Below are 10,707 nucleotides of genomic sequence, written 5' to 3'. Positions count from 1 at the left end.
CATTTTGGGAGTCAGAAGCAGGCGGATCACCTGAGGTCAGGAGTCTGAGACCAGCCTGGTCAACACAGTGAAACCCTGTCTCTACTAAAAATACAACAATCTGTAGGATGTGGTGGCAGACGCCTATAATCCCAGCTACTTGGGAGGCTGAGGCAGGAGGATCGCTTGAACCTAGGAGGTGGAGGCTGCAGTGAGCCGAGTTCCTGCCACTGCACTCCAGCCTGGGCAACAGAGCCAGAGCCTGTCTCAAAACAACAACAAAAACACAAACACATACCAAAAAAACAGCCAATTTGATGACATTTGGAAAATCTGTAATCCCATGTAAAAATCAACGGGTCAATTCACCAAACTTTTCCAGCGTTCAGTTGGTTGTCTGGGATCATACAGACCTCACAGGCTGCTCGTGATATCCTACCAAGGGCGCTGGCCATGTTTAAGTAAAAATACACACTTTGGATGCCAACCTAAGAATCTTATTTACTGCTTTAGTCAAGAAGGAGGAGACGGTCTTTACTTGTGACTTCCTCCCAAGTGAATGAGTATACCATTTAACAAACTAGCACAGTTCAATTTGTTCACTTATAATGTGTAGTCTCCTAATGTAGCTCAATGTATGGTGGACACTAGATATGAACAAGAGAAGGGAAGTCTTTTGCACCTCCAGGATGTGTGCCGGCTTTTAAATTCAGAAAGATTAATTAGAAGCTACAGTGCAACTTATTTTTATCTACAGATGCGGCCAAAAGAAGAAATGTTTATCAGATGTCGAATGACACAGTTGTAAATTGGCAGGTGGCAGCTTTCCACATAATTTTCATCAGCAAGTGAAACTTGATCATAGCCCAAACAAGACAAGGCAATTCAGGTGCCCGGGCCCTGAAGTCCACCGTGAGACTACAGGAACACGGCACTGTGGTGCTTGCCAGCCAGTCTCTTGAAGAACTGCCTGTAACAGTCACAGTTGTGGGGAGAAACAACTCCATTTTTTTTAAGTTTTTTTTTTTTTTAATCATATTAAATATAAGTCTTAGCACCTTTGGCATTTTTGTCCAAATAGACTTCGACATAGGAAGTGGGGACATAGCCCTCTTCATCTTCATTCCTCCGGATGCGGGTCCAGCCGTCGCCTTTGTCTTCCTCTATGACGTACAGTGTTTCCCCTTCAACTACGGAAATCGTTCCTTCATTCTGACCTGAAAAAGCAGTATCGGGACATTTTAGATTTCTTGGCAAATGCAGGTAGAAAGCAAACTGTGGCCATCACGCCTGTAGTCCCAGCACACTGGGAGGCCGAGGTGGGTGGATCACGAGGTCAGGAGATTGAGACCGTCCCGGCCAACATGGTGAAACCCCGTCTCTACTAAAAATACAAAAATTAGCCAGGTGTGGTGGCGCATGCCTGTAGTTCCAGCTACTTGGGAGGCTGAGGCCGAAGAATCGCTTGAACCCTGGAGGCAGAGGTTGCAGTGAGGTGAGATTGTGCCACTGTGCTCCAGCCTGGTGACAGAGCAAGACTGTTTCAAAAAAAAAAAAAAAAAAAAAAAAAAAAAAGCAAACTGTGGCCTTTGCAATGAAACAAGTGTCATCAAGGATGAAATCCAGGCCAGGCGCGGTGGTTCACACCTGTAATCCCAGCACTTTGGGAGGCCAAGGTGGGTGGATCACGAGGTCAGGAGATCGAGGCCATCCTGGCCAACATGGTGAAACCCCGTCTCAACTAAAATACAAAAAAGAAAAATTAGCCGGGCGTGTTCTCACACGCCTGTAGTCCCAGCTACTTGGGAGGTTGAAGCAGGGGAATTGCTTGAACCTGGAAGGCGGAGGTTGCAGTGAGCCGAGACTGTGCCACTGTACTCCAGCCTGGCAACAGAGCGGGACTCTGTCAGATGCACTGACCCTTCATCCACTGCTGCAAAACTTTCTCGTTCCACACAGAAATGTGCAGGTTCCTGCCTCTGTCTCTCTAAGAACCTCTCTACGTCCTCCAGGGCTTCTTTCTCCTACCTCCCCAAATGGCAAGCATCTCCCCCAGGAGAAATCTTTGGTCCTCTTCTCTAGTCTTCCGTTTCCCTTGGATCTTTCCTGGGGGAAAGGTACTTCCATGGCTCCAACTGCTTCTCTCTCTTTTTTTTTGAGACAGAGTCTTGCTCTTGTTACCCAGCCTGGAATGCTATGGTGCGATCTTGGCTCACTGCAACCTCCACCTCCCCGGTTCAAGCAATTCTCCTGCTTCAGCCTTCCAAATAGGTGAGACTACCTGCCGCCACGCCCAGCTAACCTTTGTATTTTTAGTAGAGTCAGGGTTTCACTACATTGGCCAGGTTGGTCTCAAACTCCTGACCTTAGGTAATCCACCCATCTTCGTCTCCCTTGTTTTTTTTTTTGAGACGGAGTCCTGCTCTGCTGCCCAGGCTGGCGTGCAATGGCATGATCTTGGCTCACTGCAACCTCTGCCTTCTGGGTTCAAGCAAGTCTCCTGCCTCAGCCTCCTAAGTAGCTGGGATTACAGCCACATGCCACCATGCCCAGCTAATTTTTTATTTTTAGTAGAGATGGGGTTTTACCATGTTGGTCAGGCTGGTCTCGAACTCCTGATCTCAGGTGATCCGCCTGCCTCAGCCTCCCAAACTGCTGGGGTTGCACGTGTGAGCCACCACAGGTGGTCACTAGGCTCATCTTTCTAACCATCCTCCTGTGTTCTAATTGATCCTACACTTCTGACAACGACTTCCCCAAGGTACAGCTCTCATCGCATCAACATCCTGCTCAAGGACCTTCAATAGCTCCTCAGTGTTTGCCACATAAAATCCAGACGTTTCTCCAACCTCGCCCCAAATGGGACTTCCCAATTTTTAGGGCCACATTTCACTATGAGGACTTAAGACATCTAGGCTCCAGCAACAAGACACCCATGCTTGGCCACACACCCCCATGCATGGCAAGTTCTTGAAACTTCCTTAAGGAAATGACCTCATTCTCCCCTGTCCTCCCCATTCCTCTGTATCCCTCCTCTGGCAAACACTGCAAGCTGCTGCTCCTTTTAATTTTTTAAAATTTTTATTTATTTGTTTATTTTTGAGACGAAGTCTCGTTCTCTCGCCCAGCCTGGAGTGCAGTGGCGCGATCTCGGCTCACTGCAACCTCTGACTCCCTGGTTCAAGCGATTCTCCTGCCTCAGCCTCACAAGTGGCTGGGACTACAGGCACATGCCACCACGCCCAGCTAATTTTTGTATTTTTAGCAGAGATGGGGCTTCACCTTGTTGGCCAGGATAGTCTCGATCTCCTGACCTTGTGATCCATCCACCTCGGCCTCCTAAAGTGTTAAGATCACAGCCATGAGCCACTGCGCCCAGCTGATTTTTGTATTTTGGGTAGAGATGGGGTTTCACCATGTTGGCCAGGATGGTGTTGATCTCCTGACTTCGTGATCCGCCCGCCTCGGCCTCCCAAAGTGTTAGGATTACAGGCGTGCACCGCCGCGCCCGGCCGCTGGCCGCTCCTTAAGTGTGTCTGGCTGATTTCCCTCTGGACAGGTGCCATATCGTACCACCTGCACCCCACTCCTTCATGGGCCTTCACGAGACAGGAGCTCTATAGATACTAGATGTTAAATGAATGGATGAAATCATCATCTTCCATATCATCCACTGCAGTGAAGTTCTCTGGAAGCTGTTAAGTTATACGAACCACAAGTCAGACTACATAACCAAATAATAATCATACCATGAGTAGGATAAAAGCATCGTAGAGAAAGATCTGGAAGGCTGCTGTTGCTCTGTCACCCGGACTGGAGTACAGTGGTGCTCTCAGCTCACTGCAACCTCCGCCTCCCGGGTTCAAGTGATTCTCGTGCCTGAGCCTCCCAAGTAGCTGGGATTACAGGCATGTGCCACCATGCCCAGCTAATTTTTGTCTTTTTAGTAGAGATGGGATTTCACCATGTTGGCGAAGCTGGTCTTGAACTCCTGGCCTCAAGTGATGTGTCCCCCTCAGCCTCCCAAAGTTCTAGGATTACAGGTGTGAGCCACTATGCCCGGCCAGATCTAGAAGACTTTTAAAGAACGTTCTGGTCACAGAGAACAGTGTGGCTAGGCACAGTGACTCACACCTATAATCACCACATTTTGGGAGGCTGAGGTGGGAGGACTGCTTGAATCTAGGAGTTCAATAGCAGCCTGGCCAACATAGTGAGATCTTGTCTCTACTGAAATATACAAAAATTAGCCAGGCATGGTGGTGCTTGCCTATGGTCCCAGCTACTCAGGAGGGCGAGGCTGGAAGATCACTTGAGCCCGGGAGGTCAAGACTGCAGTGAGCCATGACTGCGCCACTGCACTCCAGCCTGGGCAAGAGAGTGAGACCTTGTCTGGGGGGGAAAAAAAGGAAGAAAAGTGAAAGAAGAGTGACGCAGATATTATGGTTTATAAAAGGCAGGGGAATCCAGCAGACATGAAATGTCACCTTCAAACGTGTAGAGAGCTTTGCACGTCCCTATGGCAGGGAGGGGCTCCTCATCATCAAATTCGTCGTCAAAATCCGTGGCCAGCACCTTCACCTCACTCTCCTGACTCTGCTCCTCTGTGTAACTGCCATCTGGGCTGCTCAAGAAAGGAAAACACAACGCAACTAAAGCGACTGGCCCAGGGAGGACTCAGAGTGAGTCCCTGCGACTGCAAAGCACTTGCGACCCCTGCCCCTCACTGAGTGCTGTCACTGAGACCATGGTAAATCATCCGCACACTGAGATCACCCAGCCTGTGTGGAATTATAAATCTGCGTCATGGGGAAAGTGACAGGTCCACCTTCACAGGCATTTTGGCATCGAACAAGTGCCTTATGCTTATTTCCAGGTCCCGAAATTTAAAAATGTAAATACAAAGCCAGCAGGCTCCCTTGCCAGAGGCAGGTGCTGTGCAGATACTGTACCTCTCGCGGTCCTGGGCGCAGTTGTTGACGGTGGGTGTGTTCTGGCTGTCGTACAGTCCGCTCTGCCGGCGCATCTGCTCACTGCGTGCTGGGAGCCGGCCTTCAACCTCAGCCAGCCAGGCCTGGAGACACAAGCAATGAGAGACTCCAACCTAAGGTCATCTGAGGGCCAGCCCAGAGTGTCCTAAGGTCCCAAAGGCCATCGGAGGGCCAGCCCAGAGCATCCTAAGGTCCAAAGGCCATCGGAGGGCCAGCCCAGAGCGTCCTAAGGTCCCAAACTCAGGAGCTATTCTTGGTCATCTAACCCAATGTGACAAGGTCCACACGAGGGCAGAATGGCCACATTTTCTGCATTTGACTGTTTAAATGTACTCAAGGGCGGGTGCTTCCATTTCACTCGAAGTTGGAGACGTAGAAGCAAACTCATATTTATGTGGTTGCCCATGACGGGGCAGAAAGCATACCAGACTGCGTTATTCCCTTGGGCTTTTAAGCAGTGGTGCAATCTTGGATAAGCCACTTCTAGCTCCTTTTTTTTTTTTCTTGAGAAGGAGTCTCGCATTGTTGCCCAGGCTTGAGTGCAATGGTGCAATCTCTGCTCACTGCAACCTCTGCCTCCCAGGTTCATGTGATTCTCCTGTCTCAGCCTCCCAAGTAGCTGGGACTACAGGCACCCACAACCACGCCTGGCTAATTTTTTGTATTTTTTTTTAGTAGAAACAGGGTTTCACTATGTTGGCCAGACTGGTCTCGAACTCCTGACCTCATGATCCGCCTGCCTCAGCCTCCCAAAATGCTAGGATTACAGGCGTGAGCCACCATGCCCGGCCCTAGTTCCTTCTTGACCATGAGGTCACCCTGTGACACCTGAGGGTACAGCCATGCTTAAGCAGTGACTTGGTTTGAAAGCCACACTTCCCATTTTTTAACTTTTTTTGATAGAAATGAAATTTGTACTTAAAAATTAAAGTAGATAAAATAATCTTCAGCAACATCTGAAACAGTATAAAGAAGTCAAAGGAATAAAAATGACCAGAAGCCTGGGCACGGTAGCTCAGGCCTATAACCCCAGCACTTTGGGAGGCTAAGGTGGGCGGATCACGAGGTCAGGGTTCAAGACCAGCCTGGTCAACATGGTGAAACCCTGTCTCTAATAAAAATACAAAAATTAGCTGGGCATGGTGGCCCAGCCTGTAGTCCCAGCTACTCAGGTGGCTGAGGCACAAGAATACTGGAACTCAGGAGATGAATCGTTGCAGTGAGCTGAGATGGCACCATTGCACTCCAGCCTGGGTGACAAAGTGAGACTCTGTTTCAAAAAACAGACAAAAACAGAAAAGGACAGTTCTAAATTCTAAAAGCTCAAATGAACATTACTGATGGATTCTGAAAAGAATGAAAAAAGTTGGCTGGGTGTGGTGGTTCACGCCTGTGATCTCAGCGCTTTGGGAGGCCAGTGTGGGTGGATCACCTGAGGTCAGGAGTTCGAGACCAGCCTGGCCAACATGGTAGAACCCCATCTCTACTAAAAATACAAACATTAGCCAGGTGTGGTAGAATGTCCTGTAGTCCAAGCTACTTGGGAGGCTGAGGCAGGAGAATTGCTTGAACCCAGGAAATAAAAGTTGCAGTGAGCCAAGCTCATGCCACTACACTCCAGCCTGGGCAACAGAGCGAGACTCCGTCTCAAAAAAAAAAAAANAAAAAAAAAAAAAAAAAAAAAGAATGAAAAACGCCATAGCTGACCTTTCATTGCTGGAAACAGTCTACCAGTCTCATTGGTAGAATTGGTTGCTGATGTATTTCCCATGCTCTGTAGTCTTTCAGTGTGGTGTGGAGAGTGGGTTAAGGAGGCTTTTGTTGACAGCTTTTGAGTGCTCCTCTCCCTCCCTCAAACCTTTATGATTTATGTTTCCTGCTTGTTTCTCATTTGTGTTTCCTGCTGGTTCTCACAAACACACCCTTTCCATAATGGGCATAAAGAACAATTGCATACTTCAGTGAATTTTTTCATTGCTTTTTTGATTCACTGGGATAATGGATTGCTCTATACTCCCAATTTATTACCATGAGACGTAGCAGAATAACTAAAACGACAAAAAAATACTGGCCAGGTGTGGTGGCTCATGTCTGTAATCCCAGCACTTTGGGAGACCAAGGTGGGAACACAGCTTAAGGCTAGGAGTTCAAGACCAGTCTGTGCAACAGAGCAAGACCCCGACTCTAAAACAAATAAAACTTAGCCGGGTAGGGTGGCATGTGCCTGTAAGCCCAGCTCCTCAGAGGCTGAGCCAAGGAGATCAAGGCTGCAGTGGGCTATCATCATGCCACCGCTCTCCAGCCTGGGCAAGAGAGCAAGACCCTGTTTCCAAAATTAAAAAAAACAAACAACCCCCACACCCCCCACTGTATACAAATAAAACATTAAACACTGTCAGTTTTTGTGTGTGTTTTTTTTTTTTTAGATGGAGTCTCACTCAGCCGCCCAGGCTGAAGTGCAATGGTGCATTCTCGACTTACTGCAACCTCTACCCCTCAGGTTTAAAAGATTCTCCAGCCTCAGCCTCCCGAGTAGCTGGGACTACGGGCACGTGCCACCATGTCTGGCTAATTTTTTTGTATTTTTAATAGAGATGAGGTTTCACCACATTGGCCAGGCTGGTCTTAAACTCCTAACCTCAGGTGATCCACCCACCTTGGCCTCCCGAAGTGCTGGGATTACAGGTGTGAGCCACCGCACCCAGCCAACACTGCCGGTTTTTACAGACACAATTAACATAGGCTATGATGAGAAGCAGAAGGTTCAACAGCGAACAGTGTATTTTTCCTTTGACTGTAACTCATGACACAAACCGCCATTCCCACTGTCTCCCCCAGTGAGAGGACTGTCAGGGCCCCACACCATTCTACACCAAGGAACATCTTTTCTTCTTTATTCCAGCAAAGCTTTTTGACAATGGAAGTTTCATACCTCAAATTTCTGGGTTTCTAGTCGCAGTTTCTCTATATTTTGGCTGACTTCTGCTAATTTGTGATCCAAACTGGCTGGATCTCCCATCTGAGGATTCTTTAGGTAGACATCTTTCATTTTTGTTATGGCATCTCTGAAAGGAAGAACAAGTAGAACGCTGTAAAGGTTGCTCTTTTTTTTTTAGATGGAGTTTTGCACTTGTCAACCAGGCTGGAGTACGTGGTGCGATCTCGGCTCACTGCAACCTCCACCTCCTGGGTTCAAGCAGTTCTCCTGCCTCAGCCTCCTGAGTAGCTGGGATTATAGGAGTGTGACACCACGCCCAGCTAATTTTTGTATTTTTAGTAGAGACAGGGTTTTGCCATGTTGGCCAGGATGGTCTCGAACTCCTGACCTCAGGTGATATGCCCATCTTGGCTTACCTAAAGTGCTGGGATTACAGGCATGAGCCACTGCGCTAGGCCAGTGTTACTTTTGTCAGCCAATATTCTACCACTTTGAAAAGCAAATGAGGGCCGGGTGCAGTGGCTCACGCCTGTAATCTCAGCACTTTGGGAGGCTGAGGTGGGCAGATCACGAGGTCAAGAGATCAAGACCATCCTCACCAACATGGTGAAACCCCATCTCTACTAAAAATATAAAAAATTAGCCAGGCATGGTGGCATGTACCTGTAATCCCAGCTACTCAGGAGGCTGAGGCAGAATCGCTTGAACCTGGGAGGTGGAGGTTGAAGTGAGCCAAGGTTGTGCCACTGCATTCCAGCCTGGGTGACAGAGCGAGACTCCATCTCAAAAAAAAAAAAGGTATGAATGGAAATGTGGGAAGATTAGAGTATGCATTATAAGGGACTACTGGGCCAGCTTCCATTCTGGCAATTCTCTGTAAGAATTCTGCTCTCAAGGGCTATAAACACAGAACCTGAGTTTTAAATTTTAGTTCCCGTCTCTGGATGGTATCTCCTCATTGTCCCCAATAAATGAGGAACATATATTAATACTGCCCTTCCCTTTGCCCCAAACAACAAGAAAAACAAACAAAACCCAAGAATTAAAAAAAAAAAATTATTTATTTACTTATTTTGAGACCAGTTTATGAGACTGGGTAATTTTTGTATTTTTAGTAGAGAAGGCGTTTTGCCATGTTGCCCAGGTTGGTCTTGAACTCCTGGCCTCAAGCCATCCACAGGTCTTGGCCTCCCAAAGTGCTGGGATTACAGGTATGAGCCACCGAATCTGGCTTCAAAACCCAAGTATTTCCAACATAGTGAAACCCTGTCTCTACCAAAAATACAAAAATTAGCTGGGTGTGGTGGCATGTGCCCATAATTCCAGCTACTTGGGAGGCTGAGGCGGGAGAATTGCTTGAACCTAGGAGGTGGAAGTTGCAGTGGACTGAGATTGTGCCACTATACTCCAGCCTGGGCGACAGAGCGAGACTCTGTCTTAAAAACAAACATACAAACGAACAATAAAACAAACATTTCCACGTGTGCATTCTTCATGCAAACCCAAGCTACGCTGGCATCCTGAGTCTCACGGACTGCAATATGCTCACCTGACAAGCAGTTAATTGCTCTGGCAATGTTAACACACATCCATTTCAAAGAAACTGAATCCACAGCTAGAATCCACGACAGGTAAGCGACAGAGCCTTAAAGCTACACACGGTGGATCCCACATCCTTAAAGAAACCCTGTTTTGAAGCAGCCCACAGCAGTGTGGGCAGGCATCCCTAGAGAAGTTCGGGTGTGTTGGGGTTTAAGACCAAAGGGCTCTGCTCATTTGGCCCTCATGGCAGGGCACCTTTGGAAGGCTTTGAGTCATGAAAAGTCTAGAGCAGGCCACGCGTGGTGGCTCATGCCTGTAATCCCAGCACTTTGGGAGGCTGAGGCGGGTGGATCACGAGGTCAAGAGATCGAGACCATCCTGGTCAACATGGTGAAACCCCATCTCTGCTAAAAATACAAAACATTAGCTGGGCATGGTGGCGCGTGCCTGTAGTCCCAGCTACTCAGGAGGCTGAGGCAGGAGAATCTCTTGAACCCAGGAGGCGGAGGTTGTGGTGAGCCGAGATCGCACCATTGCACTCCAGCCTGGGTAACAAGAGCGAAACTCTATCTCAAAAAAAGAAAAAAAGAAAAGAAAAGAAAAGTCTAGAGCAAATGACTGCCAGGGCTAAGGAGCCAACTTTGATGAGTATCAGCAAAAGAAAATGCAAACCAGGTCATACGATACAATCGGAAGCCAACAGACAAACCAAAAGATACATTCTGAGTCATGGGAAATAGTTTAACAAAGCACACAAATAGCAAGAGAGCTTCCACAAGTCCTCACCACCCTCCACCTTTGAGCCTGAGACCCACTTGGACTCCCAGCCGCTTTATCTAGTTTCTTTCCTCTCTTCCTTCCTGTCTTCCTCATTTCCTGCCTGCCTTCTTTCCCACAGCATGCATCATTCATTATTATTAGGTTTATTGTTCACTGTCTGTCTCCTGCTGTTAGAATGGAAGCTCTTGGAGGAAGCTCCATGATCTCAAGTTCCGTGGTTAACCTGATGTATCCCAAGTGTCAGGACCATCCTCGGCACATAATAGATGCGCAGTAAGTATTTGTCAAATAAGTAAATATTTAAATAAACATTTAAAAATAATGTTTATAAATAATTTTTAAATACAGTTGTAAATGTTAAATGTCCTTAAAAATGTTTACATAAACATTTATTTAACAAATATATTTAACAAATAATAACCATTACAAACCAAGTGAAATGGTGTCTACCCTTATGATGTCCTTTTTTTTTTTTTT

The 10,707-nt window shown here is 47.4% G+C and overlaps 1 protein-coding gene across 1 annotated transcript in view; it reads right to left on the bottom strand.

Annotated features, from left to right (window-relative positions):
• Positions 1–460: 460 nt before the first annotated feature.
• The window catches only part of FNBP1 (formin binding protein 1), a 165,655-nt gene continuing 155,408 nt past the window's right edge, over positions 461–10,707 (bottom strand). Inside the window, exons 15-18 of the mRNA XM_037728077.1 lie at positions 7,903–8,035; positions 4,932–5,053; positions 4,467–4,603; positions 461–1,196 (exon numbers count right to left, since the gene is read on the bottom strand). Coding sequence (XP_037584005.1) covers positions 1,018–1,196; positions 4,467–4,603; positions 4,932–5,053; positions 7,903–8,035 — 571 coding nt within the window. The 3' untranslated portion in view covers positions 461–1,017. The remainder of the gene's footprint in view (positions 1,197–4,466; positions 4,604–4,931; positions 5,054–7,902; positions 8,036–10,707) is intronic.

Source organism: Cebus imitator, unplaced genomic scaffold (genome assembly GCF_001604975.1).
Source record: "Cebus imitator isolate Cc_AM_T3 unplaced genomic scaffold, Cebus_imitator-1.0 Scaffold254, whole genome shotgun sequence".
Taxonomy (NCBI): domain Eukaryota; kingdom Metazoa; phylum Chordata; class Mammalia; order Primates; family Cebidae; genus Cebus; species Cebus imitator.
This window is presented reverse-complemented; position numbering and strand designations above follow the sequence as displayed.